General features: G+C 45.4%; 1 protein-coding gene across 1 annotated transcript in view; it reads left to right on the top strand.

Moving 5' to 3' along the window:
- The window catches only part of SIK2 (salt inducible kinase 2), a 79,905-nt gene extending 60,473 nt beyond the window's left edge, over positions 1 to 19,432 (top strand). Inside the window, exons 8-15 of the mRNA XM_035140266.2 lie at positions 339 to 491; positions 2,410 to 2,574; positions 9,737 to 9,965; positions 11,704 to 11,988; positions 12,972 to 13,135; positions 13,921 to 14,034; positions 14,362 to 14,453; positions 15,247 to 19,432. Of these exons, the coding sequence (XP_034996157.1) occupies positions 339 to 491; positions 2,410 to 2,574; positions 9,737 to 9,965; positions 11,704 to 11,988; positions 12,972 to 13,135; positions 13,921 to 14,034; positions 14,362 to 14,453; positions 15,247 to 15,814 (1,770 nt within the window). The 3' untranslated portion in view covers positions 15,815 to 19,432. The remainder of the gene's footprint in view (positions 1 to 338; positions 492 to 2,409; positions 2,575 to 9,736; positions 9,966 to 11,703; positions 11,989 to 12,971; positions 13,136 to 13,920; positions 14,035 to 14,361; positions 14,454 to 15,246) is intronic.
- The last annotated feature ends 613 nt before the right edge of the window (positions 19,433 to 20,045 follow it).

Raw genomic sequence — 20,045 nt, forward strand, 5'->3', positions numbered from 1 at the left:
CCACCCAGCCGCCCAAATGGCACTATAGGATGTGCTTATGGAAAACATATGTATGCAGTCCCATCAACTGCTGAGCAACACACAGCAGGCATCTCCCCTCCCTCCTTTGCCAGCTTATCTCAACTAGATGAAAACTCCCTCCCAGTCCCCAACATGCAGCCCAGTTAGACTCTGGGGAAAGAAAAAGAGAGACTCGCGCTCCTCCCAAGGAAATGTGGTTCAGTGGAACACCACACCTCTCTGTACGCATATAGCTGTGGCAGTCTCTCACGCACTGGAGAAAGGTGAAAGATATTATTCGTCCTGATTTAACCTTTGGGTGCCTGTTCTCTTCTCAGTCCTTGCAGGACAAGAGCTACAACCACTTTGCTGCTATCTATTACTTGCTCATAGAGAGGCTCAAGTCACATCGCAGTAGCTTCCCCGTGGAGCAGCGGCTCGATTCCCGCCAGCGACGACCGAGCACCATCGCTGAGCAAACAGTCGCCAAGGTAACTCCCTGTTCTAGGCACAGTTGTTACCACACAAGCCAGTCAGTGTTCAGTCACAGAGCTCTTCTTCCTACCCAGACAGACACACACACACACACACCAGCGACCTGTATTTTTAGACCTGGAACCTAGTTGAATATATAAAGGGCCTGCATATCATGGAAGCCTGCTATGACTGTGGTTCTTTTTTAAGAAGGGTGTGAAGTCAATCACCACTGTCCACTTCTAGAAAGTGGTTCAGTTTGTTGCAGCAATAGGAAAATCAGTAAGAGGGGGACCTAGGCAGTTATTTTCTTTGGTGATTTTGCCTGAAGCTGATAAGATGCACCAAAATTTGAGACAGGCAAGAAAGTGTTGTGTTTCATTCCTCTTTTATGAGCGCTGGTATTTAGGCTAAGAGCACAAACCAGAAAGTCTCCCATTCAAATCTTGCCTATGCTGTGAACTCAGTAACCTTAGGCTGGCCAATAACACTCTCAGCCTCACCCAACCAACCTTCTCCATAATCTGCAATGTGGGAATGGCGGTGCTATCCTTCCTTACAGGATCATTCTAAGCATGACTGATGTACAGTGGTACCTCTACTTATGAATTTAATGCGTTCCAAACGCACATTTGTAAGTAGAAAAAATTTGTAAGTCGAATCCCATAGGAATGCATTGGGAGAAAAAATTCGTAAGTAGAAAAAATCCTATCTAAACCGCATCCAAGATGGCGGATGGAGCTCCATTCGTAAGTAGAGGTACCACTGTATGTGAATCTGAGCACGTAGTATTCATTTGGTGTTATTTAGCTGATGGCTTTCCCCATGTCAATGCTCAGCTTTGGGCAGGTGTTGTGATTCCCCTGACCAGCAAGTCACAGACAATATTAGATCTTGAAGCCACAGGCCAAGCACTGGTCCACATTAACAAGCTCACAAACCAGCTGGTGGTCTGGAAAGCAGTCAAGCCGTTAAATTGCTTTCAAAACTCATTGGTGAAACAAGTTGACTGCACTGCGGAACTTTTATCACAATGTTCCTGCAGGCTCTGCCTTGACTTCAGAAGCCCTGATAAGATTGCAGCTGAATGTCACTCAGACATTTAAGGAGCAAAATATTGGGTGGCATCAGAGCTTCTTTCACTCACTCACTCACTCACTCACTCACTCACATACACACACACACACACACACACACACACACACACAAATATGTATTTTGAAGTTTGTCCTTTGTAAAATATGATAAATGGCAGTAGTTTGAAGTTCCCAACAGATCCCCAAACATTCTCTTATTTTGCAAACTCCCATATTTTGTTTTGTGTTTAAATGTATAGAAACCAAGTATGTTGTGGTTAGCATTGGCAGTTTGAGATGTTTAATGTACACTAACGGTTAATGTTGTGGATGTGGCAATCCCCTTGCTGGCAGGCATCTCACGTCCTCTGACTCTTCATTTAATCAGCATGACGCCAATAAAGTGAGCATTAAACCAGCACACGCTTAAAATAACAGTGAAGGCACAATCTAGCTTTTAGCCCTTGGAGAAGCCCTCATTCTTCCTTATGGCCTCCTCACAGTCCCACAATTTGACTATGCATGCACATTCTGAAGTGCAGAACCTTCTGTAGCTCTAGGCAGGGCAAGAAGGTCTTACTAAAAGCATTCTGGCTCTAAAACGCAGGACCAGCACTTCCCTTCTTCGTTCTTCTCTGGGAAACATTTGGTGTGAGCAGTTCAGTCTTGTGTATTGGTCATTCTCCTTTCCTCACCAATATTAGGCTTGTTTTGCCTCACAGGTTGAGATCCCACCACTTCTATTATTCTCAGGGGGTTGTTGTTATGCTCCATCCCACGTCCGATACTTCCTGGTTTCATTTCTGTTTTCTTTGCATGCCTTCTAACAAACTGTTCTTTTTCCTCTTACTCTTTGTAGGCCCAGGCTTCCATAGCTCCCGTCAACCTGCGCCCCCAGAATGTCAGGCTGCTAAGGTCTCCTGGCCTCCCACCAACTTCCACTGCTGAAGCTTTCTCTTTTCCCCCTTCCGCCTGCCAGGCAGAATCGGCTTTCATGGAGGAAGAGAGAATTGACACGCCAAAGGTGAGCTCTGCAATTTTCACATGCCATATTTAAGTCTCCTAGAATTTTGGAATTGTCCACGATCAGTGGTTGGAGGAGGAGTTAGATTCACAGCTGAGCCAGGGAATGCTGAAGCAACTTATCTAAGCATTAAGGAGCTTAATAGTGAGCTGTTTGTTGGCACAGCAAGCGTCTATAAAAGACTGAGAGGCTTATATCAGGGGTGGGGAATCTTTTTCAGCCCAAGGGCCAAATCCCCTTGTAGGCATCCTTCTAGGGACCATGTGCCAGTGAGGCCTATCACCTGAGGCCTCTCATTGTGTGCCTCCACCACAAGAGGTGTCAAGGGTGGCAACACAAGAATGGGCCTTTTCTGCAGCTCTGATCTTGGTGGATATGGAGAAAGCATTTGATAAGGTTTCATGGGTATTCATGCAAAAAACTTTGGAAATGATTAGTTTAGGCGAGAAAATATGTAGTGGTATAAAAGCGATTTATAATTCCCAAAAGGCCAGACTAATTATAAATGGTGAAACATCAGAAGCTTTAATATCTCTAAGGGAACAAGACAGGGCTGCCCTCTTTCTCCTCTCTTCTTTATATACTGGAAGTATATTTGAAAGCAATAAGAGAAGACCCTAAGAATAGAAGGAATAAAATTGGGATAAAGGGCCTCTAAGGTAAGATCCTTCGCAGACGATCTAATAATTACAACAGAAAACCCTCTAGAGAGTATTGTAGCAATATTGGAAAAAACAAAGGAATTTGGACAATTACCAGGATTTAAAATTAATAAAGAAAAAACTAAACTCTTGGTAAAAAAAATTAGATATACAAGAAAAAGTAAAGTTAGAAACAGAACTTAAAATCACCAACAGAGCAAAGTATTTAGGAATTTGGATAACCATGAAAAACATTAATTTATACAAAGACAATTATGTTAAGGTATAGAACAAAATTAAGAAAGACTTAGAAATCTGGAGTAAATTAAAACTCAGGTTGTGGGGAATAATTTCTTCAATCAAGATGGTAGGTTTTACCAAAAATGCTGTTCCTTTTTCAATTAATTCCAGTTCTTAATGGCTTAAATTGTTTTACCTGAATGGCACAGGTATTTGGTGAAATACATTTGGCAGGGCAAAAAACCCTGGAATTAAATTTAAATTTTTAACAGAAACCAAAAACAGAGGAGGGTTTTGAATGCCAGATTTTAGGATCTACTACAAAGCTGCCTGCCTGGTATCTTCTTTTTGGTATTATTTATCATTCTTATTTTTCATTTTTTAGGAGAATATAATGTTTTATATTTTTGATTGTAGTTTATGTTATTATGTTTACATCCTTGTAATTTTGTTTTTGTATCTTCTGTTTTTGTATAATTTATTCATTTTATTCAATGATTGTTTATATGATGTATAAGTATAAATAACTTTTTTTTAAAAAATGGGTTTTTTTAAAAAAGAGAATGGGCCTTTTCTGCAGTGGCTCCTCATTTATGGAATACTCTCCCCAGGAAGGTTCGTCTGGTCCCTTCATTATACACCTTTAGGCGCCTGGCGAAAACGTTCCTCTGCAACCAGGCCTTTAGTTGACCAGCATTCTATGTCCTTTTAAATGCATTTGTAGGAGAGATAGTTTAGGCACTTAAACTCATGCAGAATATAGCAACTAATATTGTGAATACTTAATGGTATTTAAAGGTTTTGACTACACGTCCTGTTAGGTTTAGTAGTGTTTATATGTTTTATTATTTTCTGTTTATGTGGCGTTAATTGATCCCATGAGCTGCTTTGAAGAAATCTTCCTAGAAAATTTCAAAGCAAAAAGTCAGCTTTTGGTTTTTGTGTTTTGGAGGGAGTTTGGGGGGGGGGGCGGCTGTGCTTGCTTTTGCCTTTCACAGTCTGCTTGTGGTGGTACATGAAGGATCCCCATTTATTGATGGCAGTTGTGTGGGTGTCCTCCTCACTGGTTTCCCACTAGAGGTGTCTCCACTTATCAGAAGTGGGCAGTTAATAGAGGCCTGTGTGAACTAGGCTTATTGGCTACTTCACAGCAGCAGGAAGTGTGGGATACCTGCAGGCCTTTTCCTAGGGTGGACAGTGCAAAAAGCCCCCTGCGTGTCACAGTGGTGTGGTTTCCTATGCCACAAGATAAACAGGGTGCCTGAAGCAGCTGGCTGTGTGTTCAGGAAGGGTAAAAATGCCACATCTCAGCTGACTTCAGGGCAGCTGCAGCACCGGTTCTCACTGGCTACTACTTCCTATCCCGAGTGGACAGCTGTCCCTTTTACGCACAGTGAGATGATAATATTAAGCTGGGCCAGGAGGGAGCTTGCCATGCTGTTTTGGTTACAGCATCTGATACCCAGTCAGCCTTGTTTTTTAGTAGAAATTAACCAGTGCTTGTCACATAGAGGCTTCCTCAGTCCTTGCAGATATGAAGCCTTATGCTGAATAGTTTCCAGCGGGGTAGCTGTGTTGCAGCATACACAACCAAGAGGCTTGTGGCACTGTTAGGGCTAACAGATTTATTATGGCATAAGCGAAATCTGTTAGTCTTTAAGGTGCTGCAAGGCTCGTTGCTGTTTATGCTGACAAGGACCCTCCTGGATGGGTTTTAGTTTACACTCAGAGTGTTGAGGCTGCTTATTTGCAGCCAGCCTTAGACTTTGTTATGTAAACTTTCAGGTATGCTTGACTGCAGTTGCAAAATGAGTCCCCCTCCCCCAAATTTCCTTTGAGCTGAGAATTTCCATGTTAATTTTCAGTTGTAATTGCAGTTTTCCTGCCTGTTTACATTATGAGATATTGGGAACTTGGCAGGCAGCAAGATGCTTTAATTGAAATGGTGTTATTAATGTTTGCTTTTAGTTCACTTCATGAGCAGTAACAAGCTTGCTGGGACCTTCAAGTTGTCAAAAAAATATTAGAGACCTTCTGTCTCTAAAGCCTTTGGTTGTTTTTTTTTATTCTCCCACTTTGTAAGTAGAAATTCACAATCTGCTCCGGAGAATCACTAGTTGAGCTGCAGTCCCTTTAGATTTTAGCTCCTGTCGTTAATACAAGAAAACTTGCATAAACTTCCTGCTCCTCTGCCGCTAACAGGCTGCCACTAAACCTGACTAATCAGACATGACAGATCCACAGTTGTGCAAAGGTACAGTTGCTCCAGTGAGCTTTGCACATTCACACATCAAGCTGAGAGGTCTGTGGTGATGGGTCTTGAAGGGAAGTGGGAAATAACCAGAATGGATGTGAGCTGGCAGGAGAAAAAAAAATATTCTGGAGCCCTTGTGATGACAAGGGCACAAAATAGGCCAGAAACAAGTTTCTGTGGTTTGTGTGTGTATACCTACGTAATGACTCGTTCTGTTCTTGCACAGTCATTGCCTCATTAATATTGGTGTGTTTTATGCCACCAGATTCAAATTACACCATTGATTTAGGGCTTGCCAGGATGGGAGATTTCTATATATAAGAGCAGCATGTACTTGGCCTGTCTAGCCCAGTGTCGTCCTGTACCACCAGATGACACAAAGGAGGCTTATAATTATTAGCTCAGTTTCTTTCATCATTCATAAATACGTGTCTGTGCTTTTTATATGACAGCTTATGAATGTGGCTGCTTCCCACACAGCTAGCTTCATGCTGCAGTGCTAAAATAAGAAGAGCAGGGATCAGAAGTAACCCCACCCCCCCACCCCCCAAAAATGCATCTTGGGGTCAGTTACCTCTCTTTCAGAGGGCCTTGCCTAAGGTGATCTGGCAGTCCATAGTCTTCCATTGGGACCAGAAAGATCGACACCGGAATACCCTTTCTAATCTGCATGCCTGACACCAAAATGATTCTCCTCGGATGTGATATTTAGAGTGCTTCAACCTTATCACCATTTCTAAATACATGGATCAAGAGATCTGTAAGCAGTTAGTTTTAGTGAGGTGTAGTGTAGCTTTCTGCCTCTGATAAGGCTGGATAAATGGGAACAGGGCTGTTACTATACAGTACCCTGATTCTTGGCAAACTCTAGTCTAATCCCATGTACAGTTTGGAGTGGCAAAAGCATTCAGGCATATTGTGGGACCCCACCCTCTTTAATCCAGGAGATTTCTCTTATAACAGCTATTAAGGTTGCGTTTTTTTACTTGCTCCAAGCAACCTGAACAGTAAAATCTAGGAAACCTGTCTTAACACTGGCACTTAGTTCCGCTGAATTGTTTGTCCTGTGTCTGCTGACTGAATTAAGTTGTCTATGCCTTTGGCTGCTGCTTAACCAGCCCGGCTGTTAACTGATAACTTGATTCTTGTTGTGATGCGGGTGGTAGCGTGGTGCCAGCCGCAAAACTTTTGTTGCTGGCTTGGTGTTCCAGGAAACAGCCTGCCCAGCATAACACAGCTCCGTTGCTGAGTTAGCAGCTATAGGGCTTAAGAGAAATCATTGCCTCTTAGGAGCAGGGAAACATGCAAGCTCACACTCTCATTTTGCAGCTGTGCTTCTTAAAATACTAAGACCTGCTTATACAGGAGGTGCTGTCCTGAACCTGTTTTTCTTCTGTGCTTGATTGTCAATCCAATCTAGCAAGCAGGGCTTGACACGGTTTACCGTATTTGTTGCAGTCATCACCATGGGGCTGGTGTATCTTGGCTTCGTTCCCTGGTCTGATGACAGCAGTGCAAGGAGCTTTCCCCCAGACATGTCTCCACATGTACAGGCTGGCAACTCTTAATCCAGATGAAGGCAGAGGCCACCCTTCATATTTTTAAGGGGGGGGGGAGGTGCCTGTCTCGCATGCTCTTCCCAGCACAGGTTCCTTTTTAGAGGCTAAGCTATGGCCAGTGTAGGCAACACCAATGTCCTCCCTGTGTAGTTGTAGCTGGAAGTGTCAGCTAGACGTCCTGTGGTAAAACAAACAGCGGCGCTCCCGTAACACGGCTGTGGGATCAGGGTTGCCTCTGAAATGTTCTTGTCTCCTGCAGTTGGCCAATTGCAAAACTGCCTTCTGTTAGACATGGAAGTGCTTTGGTTAGTCTTTCAGTGTCTCAGTATAGGAAACAAACAAAAGTCATTTCTGGGTCCAAGGCAAGTAATGGAATGGACGTTATTGTGTTATCTGGCCGAGACACCAGTGTCTTTCATCTACTGTTGTCAGCTGGGTCCCTTTTTAAGCAGAGATGGGGAACATGTGGTCCTCCCAAGATGTTGCTAGGCTCTACAGTACTTCCTATCACCCCTGAGCATTTGCTGGTGCTGATGGGGGTTGGAGTCGAACAACATGTGGAGATGGGCAGGTTCCCTGCACATGTTTCAAAGGGAGTTGTGGCCCTACCCATCCTAGTGAGGTAACCACCAGCTATAGGAGCCTGAACAGATGCAAGGAGGTCTTCTGCAAGGTGATTTTCAAACCCCTTTAAACCTGGGTGGGTTTTTATTTTTTATTTTTATTAACATATAAAACACATACATTTTCATATACACATACACAACACTACCTTATTTTCATAACATAAAACATAACTACATTACTCTATATAATACCTACCTATACTATACATATCAACACATCTACCCCCCCACACCCACCAAGTGACTTGACTCCCAGCCATTCTTGTTACGCTACTTTATTTTTCCAACTAGCTTAAACACATTTCATTATTTCTTTAATCTCTTCTTCTGTCTTGACTTTACTCTCCTTTCACTCTAATCATTTTCTGGATTCACTCAATATCTGTCACAAATTCTACTTTTTCCACATAAATTTTGATGTATTCCTTATAGATATCTTTATCTTTAAACCTGGGTGGGTTTTTAAGCAACCGCAAACAGAAGAAATCTGATTTACCATACTGAAATCAGTAACAATATCAAAGCATTTAACATCCTGCGGCTAAGCAAAGATTAAAGTAGCTCACATCATAAGGCAGAATCTGAAGAACTTTCACTTGCATCAAAATCTGTTGCCAGAGCAGCCCAACAGGTATTTCTGGGGTTGATGTAACACACAAATGACTGGGTGAAACACATAGAGTTTCATTTTACCTGAGAAAGTTCCCTTCAACTAGGTGCAGAGTTGCTCTGGATTTTTGCTTCCACACCTTGCAGAATCAACCTTCAGGCTTGCCTTGTGGAGCCTATTTGTCATAAGGTTCATATGTGAAATCCTTTTTTTGGGGGGGGGGTTCAGATGCACAAAGTTGGCGCAAATTATTTTCCCCTCTATTTTTTTGCTGGCACCACTTAAGATGTTTTCGGGCATCATTTTTTTAAAAACAACAACAACAAGGCTCCATTTTAGAGGTCGCCGAATGTGTTTCTCCAAGGGGGGTGGGTCCACAGGGAACATGCTCCTATCACCCCAGAATTGGAGCCCTATCCAAGATATGTTCCCATGTGTGATAGACTGCAGTCAAACTCAAATACATATTTTTAGGTATCAGTGCAATCTCCTAGAGAAACAGGAACTTTGCTCAACCTCAGCAGTACAGCAATTAGCTAATTTTGAAGCTGATCCCCTGAGACAGATTTCTTGATGGAATTCAGGAACAGCTGCTTAAATGTCTGGGAATTAGTCAAGAGCAGCAAGGTCACTCATCAGCTGGCTGGGAGGCCTCTTTATTGGAAGAGCAGGGCACCTGGGGCACAGCATTCTGGGAACATCTCCTCTGCAAAGCCTGTTCATGGGGGTTGCACAGGAGAGTTCCTAGTCAATTGGGCTTTAGTCCATAGCAATGCAGCTCTCTAGCTAGCTAGTAATCCTGAGCTGGTATCAAGTTGCTGGACCTTTTCATTGCTGTGACAAATGTGCATGGGAGGTAGTTGTTTTCTGGAAGGTAGCTGCCACAGAAGCCCCAGAGAATGGAGAGAGAGGGTCATCTGTCAGTATTTTAATTTGTGCTACCTGCCTAGGAGTGGGGTGGGGGATTTCTCCGGAGTTAGTGTGCCTGCTTTCACCAGCACAAGATGACCCTGTAAGAAAAGGCCAACTCTCTCTGCTCTTGACATTTTATCAAGCAACATCATGGTTTGTAGCACAACTGCCTTTACTGTGTTTTCAAATGCTGCTCAGTATCATAATTGTCTCTCACTTGACAGAGATTTCAAATGTCATAGAGTCTCTGTATGCAAGTGCCACTAAGTAGATATTGTGTGTTTGTGGTTCGCCTCACCCTCCTTTTCTTAATGCATTAGGTGAATGGCTGCCTGTTGGATCCCATTCCCCCAATGATGGGAAGGAAAGGATGCCAGTCCCTGCCAAGCAGTATGATGGAGACTTCCATTGATGAAGGGATAGAGACAGAGGGAGAGTCTGAAGAAGATCCTGCTCAAGCATTTGCAGCCCTGCAAGCCACTCGCTGTGGAAAGAGGCGTCACACTCTGGCAGAAGTAACCAATCAGCTGGTTGTCATGCCGGGCACAGGTAAGTAAGTGGTCCAGACTGGAGCCTAGGAAGTTGGGGTGGTGCCACAGCTCAGCTGGTTCATCCTTCCCCAACCTGGTGCCCTCCAGATGTTTTGGGCTTCAGCTCCCATCCAAACAAGTCCTGTGCTGCCTGGGGCTAATGGGAGTTGCAGTCAAAAATATCTGAAGCGCACCAAGTTGGCTGGCTGGTTGGTCTAGTCCAGTCCTGTCCTAGTGAATCCACCTAATTCCAACTGTGGTATGTTGTGTAGACTGAGAGCAGGTGCACATGGAAGGGGGAATAAGCTTGTTTTCTCCTGCTCTGGAGGGTAGGACTCAAACCAATGGCTTCAAGTTGCAGGAAATGAGATTCTGGCTGAACATCGGGGAGAACTTTCTGACAGTAAGAGCTGTTTGACAGTGGAACGGTTTCCCCCAGGAGGTGGTGGACTCTTCATTCCTTGGAGGTTTTCAAGCAGAGGTTGGATGGCCATCTGTTATGGATGCTTAATCTGAGATTCCAGCATTGCAGGGGGTTGGACTAGATGACCCTCAGGATCCCTTCCAATGCTGATTCTATTATTTTAAGGGGTCTGTGGTGGACTTCCAGGGAGAGAGAGGTTTGGTTATACATTGAAGGCAACTTGAGGCAGAGGGTGGGGGATTTTGAGGTCTTGGCCTAATTTTCATGCCTCACTGAATTTAGCAGCCAACAAAGACAAGCGCGGGGGGGCAGGGGTTTGCAGTTATTACCTTGGAGCCCACAATGAATTTGTTTTGTAGGAAGATAAGAATGAAAAATGTACAGATGGTTTCTGCTTGTTTTGCCAAGCAATCTCATGACAGTGTTCAAAGGCTGGGAAGAGCAAACAGTGTCAGCTAAGGAGCCACCAGTTAGTGAATGTTTCATAGCACTGGGAGCCAGTGGTATAGCCCCCAAGAGAACATCTCTCCATCATTCCTGTGCAAATGGGAGGAGGCTGCTGTTCCACCATCACTTGAGAACTTATTGGTGTTTGTTCGGTAACTGCAGGGGGGTGGAATTCCTTCATCCTCAAATCTGCTTTAAAAAAAATCACAGTGGTGACGCAGCAAGTATCATTCTGCCAAAATTGCTGTTGAGCAAACAGTGTCTGTGGAGACACCAAGAGGGTCATAACGTAAACCAGTATAAAGGAGAGGTTCATTGTAATTTTTAGACCATTGACCTTCAGATGCCCTTGCTACGTTCCAACCTAGCCACGTACACAGTGTGTGTATATATTGCGATAAGCAACTGCCTGGCAAATGCCCCTTGCGACTTCATGCGAAAGTGTTTGCATGATTTTTTCCCTCTAAACGTGAGAAGGTTGTGTGCACTCCTTTCCAAGTATGTGTCATATCTGTTCACAATTGCTGTAGTAGAAAAGCAGTATTCAGCTCCCAGTGCGTTTTGGGCAATTTTAAGAAGAAAACCGAAATGACTTTTCCTTAAAAAGCGACCCTTTTACTTTTCAAATGTGAAAATAAAAAATTCCAGGTGGTAGCATATTTTGTCTGACTGTGCCAATTCACTCGGCCATCTGCCATCATTGTTTGAACCTGCCTGTTTCTGTAGGGTTGTAAATGGGCTAAAGCAATGCAGCCTTGCTCATTTGTAGGCTATCTTAACATGTTCCAACTAGCCACTAGAGACTTGGCTTTAGACACAGCTGCTTAGTTTGCTTTGGTAGGTAATTGCTCATTCCACTTACTATGGATTTTCCTGTGTTCTAAAGGGAAAGTCTTTTCCATGGATGAGAACCAATCCTTGAGCAGCGTCGACTCTGAATATGACATGGGATCCATCCAGAGAGACCTCAACTTTCTAGAAGACACTCCTTCCCTGAAGGAAATGGTACTTGCCAATCAGCCAGCTCCTAGGATGACGCCTCCTTTCATAGGCCTGAGGCCCGCTAATCCCGCCATGCAGGCTCTGGCTTCCCACAAACGAGAGGCCCACAACCGTTCCCCTGTCAGCTTCCGAGAGGGGCGCAGAGCGTCAGACACATCCCTAACGCAAGGTACCTTCTATTAAGAAATCAAGGTGTATGGGCTGAAGCTGTTGGGGCAGGCAGTCTGGATGGGGGGGGGGGTGCCCTGCTTATCTGGGTTAGGCCAATGGCTTTTGGGGTGGCCCCATGGTCGTCCTGGCAGCCAGGAAGTCCTGAACTGCTCCAGTTCTAAACTGACAGTTAAGATAGGACTTCAGCATGTGGCAAGAGCTATACAACAATGATGCTAGACGCATGGATGATAAAGGTATCAACAACGACTAGCCATGATGTCTAGGCTCTACCTCCATGTTCAGAGGCAGCAGAGCTTCTGAATACCAGTTTCTGGAAACCACAGAAGAGGAGAGCGTCCTTGTGTTCAGGTGCTGCTTGTAGTTTTTCTGTGAACGTCTGGCTGGTCACTGTGAGAACAGGATGCTGTACTAAATGGGCCACAGTCCTGATCCAGCAAGCTCTTCTTATGCTCTTATTTACCACCATATTTCTTTTTGGGTGGTGGGAAGGAGAGGAGGGGATTGTGGAGCTGTCTCACAGTGCAACCTACTAACAAGTAAGCCCTGTTGAGTTCAGTCGGAGCTATTCCTAGGAATAAGTGTGTTTAGGATTGCAGCCTACGTATTCATCTGTTTTGTGCAATCTGTTGGTGTTCCCTAGTGACATGGGCCTCTATATCAGGGTTTTTCAAACTTGGGTCTCCAGCTGTTTTTAGACTACAACTCCCATCATCCCTCGCTAGCAGGACCAGTGGTCAGGGATGGTGAGAATTGTAGTCCAAAAACAGCTAGAGACCCAAGTTTAAGAAACCCTGCTCTATATATACCTTCAGCTTTTTAGAAACTGTATGTGGATGTCCTGGAAATACATGTACATCACAGGTGCAATGAGCAAAACCCAAAAATGAACTAACAATTCAAAGCAGAGAGCTGCTCACAATCTTAGCATCCAGGGATTGCTTTCCTTCTAAAAACTGCTCTGCCTTGTCCTCAATCCAGGAATTGTGGCATTTAGGCAGCACCTTCAGAACCTAGCCCGAACCAAAGGAATCCTGGAGCTTAACAAAGTCCAGCTGTTCTATGAACAGATGAGGTCAGAAGATGAGCCTGCCCTGGCCTCCACATCTCCCCATCTGCAAGACCTCAGGAGTGGTCCCCAGCAGGTATGCCATTTCTGGGGCATGTTTCCCATATAGTTTGTGAGCCGTGGAGTCTTGCAGCCCTCCTTAAGCTACTCCAGCTGAAGCAGCACAGAGAGGTCAGGATGTGTCAGTAGGCAGAGAGAGTCAACTTAACTGGGGCACCTGCCACACAAGAAGCCAACAAATCTGAGCTGGGTGTAATTTATTAGCTTTCACCTGGGTTTTGTTACCATCTTAAGTTCTGCATTTCCAAATCTGAAACCTCTTGGTGCCGGGGTGGGTTTGATTGGCGTTTGGAGTATAGGAATGAGGAGGTTGTGGACCTCAGGTCTGTGTGGGAGGGGGTGGGAGCTCTGCAGGCCAGGCGTATGCAACACATGAGCCACTAAAAGACTCCTACTCAGAGGAGACCCATTCAAATTAATAGACGTGGCTGAAAGGCTCATTAACATCAGTGGAGCTACTCTAAGTAGAAGTTAGTTGGATAACACCAGCAACCTGTGATTTCTCTAGGAAACAGGCATCACTCACAAACATGCAGGCTTGCTGACCGCACTTGGGGATTTTGAAACTTCTTTCCAGCTCTGGCTGGATGGCAGAGGGTTGGACACAGGGGCCCAAGTTCCCTGGATTCAGGTCATTTGCCCGGCTCCTGATCTGGCTCTTGTTTCGATGGACTTTGCTACTTGTCAGAGTTTTAAGTGGGAAATGTGGCCTCTGGATCAGCAAAAGGTCTCTACAGCACGTTCATCCTTTCTCTCTCTTTCCCTCTCTTTCTCTCTCTCTTTCTCTCTCTCTCTTCCAAGGAGGAAACACCCCAACAGCAGGAAGCTGCCTCTGCTTTTGCTAACGGCATCCATCCCCAGTTGCTCTCCAGGCGGCAGAGCTTAGAAACGCAGTACTTGCAGCACAGACTCCAGGTATGGTGCCTCCTTTGGAAGAGTTAGGCCACTTCAAACAACACAGAAGTTTATAGGGAGTGCTGCTGCCTCTCCTCTCTCGTCTCCCCACTAAAATGTGTCGAGATATAAGACGCACTACTCTCCCCTCCTCCAGTGTTTCAAATAACAAAGCCATGGGACTCTCATGGCCGGCTGCACATATCATGGCAAAACTAGTTGTGATGGGGAGCAGTGGGCTTACCAGCAAGCTCACTCCCTACATTATTTCAGTAGCCGACTAAAGTATTATAGTGGGACTATAAAGCATTGTGTATATGATGATACAGCGAGTCTTCCTTGTTTCAGAAGCCCAGTCTGCTTTCAAAAGCCCAAAATGCCTGCCAGGTTTTTTGCAAGGAATTACCCCGGAGCCTGGAGCAGCAGTTACAGGAACACAGGTGAGCAAGAAGGCAGCAGCACCCACTGGTTTGGACCTGCATGTATATATAAGCTTGCTTTAAGAGTAAGAGGGAGCTTAATTAGGATGCTTTTCCACCCACCTCCAAATTAATGTGTCTTTGGGTGAGGGCTCACAAGAATGCAATTCTTTCTAGCATAAGAGGGGGGATGGTTCCCAGGTGATCTCCAGTAGTTGCCGCTCAGTGCATGTATGTGGGCAGCATTGAATTGTCGTGGGTGTGCTGCCCCATTCTCTTTGTCATCAGTGTTTCTCTCCAGATTGAATTGTGAGCCAGTCCCAAAAGCAGGGAAGGAATTCACATATTTGCTTCTTGCTGCTGGCTTCAAGCTGAGATGGCTCTGCCTTGTAGACCTGGAAATTTCCAATGCGAAATTTGTCACCCCAAGGTTCTCCCAAAGCCTCCTTCAGCTCATTTTGTATATTTTCCTGCTTTTAAAATCTATGTGTAAAAGTGCGTCCTGCATAGAATTAGAGCAGCGGTGTTTGTTTGTCTATCTTGGTTTCCTTGATCCTTAAAGAAAATAATTCAAAAACTGAAGTATGTTTTTAAAAAGACTTAGTTTGAATTAAGTTGGGGGCAGTGCAGCTGATAGGTTTTCTGATCCTTGCTCCGAGTGGAGGCTTAGACTAGATGTCATTTTTTAACGTCTGCTGCTAGCTTGGCAATCCAAAGTCCTTGCCTCTAGAGGAGAAGACAAAAGTAATGCAGAAAGTGGCATGGCTTTTAAGAAACTGGCTGAACCAACTTTTCTCGGTCTCTCTCGATCCAGGTTGCACCAGAAGCGGCTGTTTCTCCAGAAGCAATCCCAGCTGCAGGCGTATTTCAACCAGATGCAAATAGCGGAGAGTACCTATCCCAGACCAAGCCAGCTGTCCCTCACATGCCACGAGGAGCAGCAGCCACCACCCCCTCCCCAGTTCAGTTTGGTGCAGCCCCTGAGCCCCGTCATGGAGCCCTCTGCAGAACAAATGCAATATGACCCTTTCCTTAGCCAATACCAGAAGCTTCAACTTGACCAGCCACCCTCACCCCCGATCCACGGTTCCTCTCGATTGCCGTCGCAGATTCCCCTGCAACAGCAGCAGTATCCCTATCAGACTTGCGAATTGCCCGTTGGCACCTCGTCTGAACCAGACTATGCCAGCCAGCATCAATATCCCCTGGGCCCAACCCAGCAGAGCAGTGTAGCAATGACCGACAGCCGGCAGAGTTCAGACCCTCCTGGGTCCCAGTCTAACTATGAGGCGTTAGGCCTGGTGGAGCTGCCGGGGCTCTTTGATTGTGAAATGATGGAGACTGTTGACCCCCAACATGGTGGCTACGTCTTGGTGAACTAGCAAGTTTTGGAGTGTTGTGGATGGAAGGTGGATTGTTTGAAGTGAAGGACGGAAATGCATGTGGATTTCCATGTAAGTCCCATCCCTAAAATTCGTGGTTTGTGACCCAACCCTTGACCTTAACAGATGACTATACAAACCCTCCTAAATTGGTACTAGCAGGGAAATGACTGAGCATCACTTGCTCTGCAATGAAACTCGATGGCAGGGGCTGTGGAGGCAAGGTACTGCACTTTCGATAGAAGAGGAGACTACTTTGAAAGGAAAGAGGCGACACACTTGCAGGGAAGAAGGAGATCTGCAAACCATGCAGCCCCTGTCGGAGGAAGCCTGGAAGGGATCAAGAAGAGTAGCGAACATGGGGAGACACCATGCTACTTGGCAATAAAAGCAATACATTTTTCCATTGGAACGCTGCAAAGTTGTGCGCTGATATTGAAGCAAATCAGGAACGTAGCATGCTGGGGAACTTGACTGCAGCTGATCCTCAGAGGACTCACGTGGCACCTCTCACAATCTCCACTTTCTTCTGTGGACTCTCTCCAGGAAATTCCTGATCTTTATGAACCCTGACAAACCCCTAGATCTTGTGACGAAAGGGTCCATATATCGTTGTCAAAAGAAGACTGGAGTTGGACATCCAGGATTTTCATAGAACTTAAGTGTGTTGGAAGCCCCTCCAGAGATCAATGGACAAGAATTGGCAGGTGGAGGTGGGGAAGACCCAGGGGTGTGTGGGGAGGCTATACAATGTTGCCCCTTGGGGGAGCATGGGGGGGGGGGAGCTGTGATCACTGGAGAAGTAGTTATAAGCTGCCCTTTGTTGCTTTTCTGTTTTAAAAGAAGAAGCAACTTTACTTTGGACTAAGCAGTGTGTATTGCTTTTGGTTTCTTAGGCTTTGTATATTTCGACAGTTATTTAGGGAATTAGAATTTTAAGGACAAAACAAAATGAGCTTATCAGAAAACCCATGTGAAGTGATAGTGCTGTGCCTTTTTGGGTTCATTTTGAGACTCTTACGCTTTTTCTTTTTTCTTTCTCTGAAGTAGAAAATAGCCCGTTTATGTCCATGCTGACGCCAAAGTCCCTTCAGAGCTCAAATTCCACCATGTGGAATGCAGGTGTAATGTTCTCCTTAAGTGTTTCTGACTTGTTCATCATTAGTATATCTGAAATGTTAAAAAGTATTACAGCAATATTTAGGATCAATAACTGTTGACTTGTTAACCACTTCAACAGGCATCTGCTCTACCAAGCGTTTTTGCGATGCATGACACGCTGGCCACAAAACCATAGGAAAGAATACAGAGGATCCCTTGAATTTGTCACGTAAGAGGATTTAGATAATAATAAAATGCCGTGACAGTGTTAGGAGAAGCACTACGGGTTACTGAGCATCCTGCTGGGAGCAGATGAAGTTTTAAGCACAACACAGATTTGTTTTAAGCACAAAGAACAATGGATTAGCAAAGTTGATCTGGCTGAAGACAAATGTAGGCCTGGTTCTCACTGAGGGGCTCAACTGGCGCCTGAGCTGCACCACTTTGGGCTGCAGGTGTGGCAGTGCCCCATCTGGGCCCTTCTGGGTGTGGGGCAGCAGAGGGAAGGCAGCTGCCAGGAAGCAGCTGGCAGTAGGACCTCTGCAGCAGCTACCACCTGTTTTCAAGATATTCAAATGCTTTAAAGAAAAGAAGCACAAACCTCAAGCCCTCTCTCTCCCCAAGTTGCTGAAATGGTGCCTTGTCAGGCTTCCCAGTTTTCAAAACAAAAGGTTCTCAATGGAGAACTTCCAGTTCAGCCCAAATTTGGAGGGGGCTTGTAAGAGGGAACATTCCATCCTGTGAGGCCCCCCCCCAGCCCTGCCCCCCACCTACAGTCTGAAATGGTGCAGTCCAGCTTGGTGGTGAGAACTGTGCCTCTCTTCTTCAAGGGGAAGCTTTACCCCTCCCCTCCCAACCCATTTTAGTCCATGTGCCGCATTCACACTGTGCAATGCTTAAACTTCCCGTTTTAATTGCCACACCAACTGTTTGCTCCTAGCTGCTGTCTTTGCCATTAATTCCCCCCCTGCCTCAGCCAACTCTCAGAGAAATGAGTGACTTGGAGACAGGCTTTGATTCAGCAAGGAGCTGTGTCCTGGAGAGACCTCTTGCCTTGTGGAATTCCTGCCTGTGGACAATCCTTGCTCTTAGGAACCGGACCTTGAGAGACGAGTCAGGAATTAATAACCTTCCATTGACTTGTAAACTGCTGAAGCACGTTGACTAAGGTGCTTTTCCCGCAAGGAAATCCTTTCCTGCTATATCCTATGCACTTTGGGTGGGGAGGCGAGGTCAGCCAAGCTGACACCAACTGCCTTATTTCCTTGTAAGCCCTTGAGACCTGCCCACCCAACTGCTAACCTCTTGCTTTATTCAGTTTGCATATGGTGGTGGTGCTGTGAGCAAGCTCAAGTCAGCCATTCCTCTCCCCTTTGCTCTGTGGAGAAGGCAACCTCAGCCTTTGGACCCTGTCCAACCCACAGAGGCTTTTCACCGGGGGCATTGCAGCAACGGTCTATGTTAGCCAAAACCTTGATGGGCTGGACGCCACGTTCAGACCTTGCGTTGTCTACCCTACCCCCCCCCCCAATGTTCTTAGTCTCCGGAGCTGTTCCCCACAATAGGAGGAGGCTTTCATTGTGCGTGGAAGATATAAGCACTGGTATGTTGGTGGTCCTTGACTTAATGCCCAGGAGATTCGTGAGCTGGCATCTCCTTTGCAAGATGTTATTCCGTGGCGACTGGGAGTAAGGTTTGTTAGGATCCCAGCTCACGTCCTTGCAGAGGACAGCCGAAGAGCAGAGATCCACCAAGGAATAACGCAGTTTTGGCTTGCACAGCTTTTCCTTCTGCTGGGTGGGGCAGGGGCACCCAGAGCACAACCTGTAGCCAGCCTTAGGAGGTGGCTGTAGCTCGATATCCAGGTGCAGAGAAGTGATAAGCATCACTTTCCTTGGCAGTCGCTTTGTACCTCAGCAGATGGGGCAGAAGTTCTGAATGTTGAACTATATCAGGCATAGCTAACCCCTTCTGCTTAACAGCTTGTGTTTCGGAACATTTGTTGTCATTTATATTACAGCAGAGGAAACCATTTTTCTTAACCACATATCCTTAGCGCACTTGCCTGCCTTCCTCTCTCTCTCTCTCTCTCTCTCTCCCCCCCCTCCGTCTTTCTCTCTCTCTTAACTGCTCCTTCAGAATAGCCGCTTCTGTCGAGTCTGCTGTTGATGTCTGTTGTTAGAGGATTTGTGTATACTACTGTATAACAATTACTAGCTTTATTAGTTTTAATACAGGTTCCTTTGAAGAGACTTTGGTGAGATGTACATGGGGCGGGGCGGGGTTAAACAAATTTTTCATATGGAGACAAGTGCAATATGTGCGTGTGGTACGTTCTTTAATGTATTTTTTTAAGAAGAGTTAAAAGGGTTTAGTCTTCGCTTTGGGAGAAATGCACTAGTTTGGTCAGCGCCAGTTTTTGGCGCATCCATCTGTAGAATCAACATGCAGTTGGTATGCTGGACTCTGTAAAAGCAATTACCGTGTATTAATGCAAAATAAAGAACATGGACCTTCTGTTTTTTTATATATATCTATACATAAAAAATCATAATTGGTGAGCTGCAGTGGCCTTCTCTGTTCCTTTGCACACCATGTTTGTTAGCCTTTCCACTGGAGGAGATTCTGCACGCAAAAGGCACCTGCAGGTAACAAATTGAAAAACCTGATTCTCAAAAGGCTTCCTTCCCAAGTCCTGTTCCTAAGAATAGTCAGCCACTTTTGGGTCTGGAAACAAACAGTGGGAAGAGTTTTTACTTCGCAGGCAGCCTGCCAGAAAGAGACTGAGCAAGGAGTGATGTCCTGGACTGTAGAGGCACCTGTTGCATAGGCATTTTCTCTCCTGGGACTCCACACCTTCACCCCTGGAAAAGAACCGGGCTTTTAAAGTTGCAATAGACTTTGAGCAGTCTTTGTGGAATTGTCAAGTTGCCAGGGTAGAGCAAAGCTAGGAGACGGCTGAATGCATAGACAACACTGGGGCAGGAGGGAGTGCCTCTGCCCCTTTCCCTTTAGAATCAAATCATTAATGTGAAATATATTGTTTCCCTTTCAGAAATCTAATGTGCGGAGCAAATCTCGCCCCTGTTTCCCCCTGCCATGCCCTGACCTTTCCTCCCAAAATATTTTT

The sequence above is a fragment of the Zootoca vivipara genome, chromosome 15 (assembly GCF_963506605.1).
Source record: "Zootoca vivipara chromosome 15, rZooViv1.1, whole genome shotgun sequence".
In the NCBI taxonomy this organism is placed as follows: domain Eukaryota; kingdom Metazoa; phylum Chordata; class Lepidosauria; order Squamata; family Lacertidae; genus Zootoca; species Zootoca vivipara.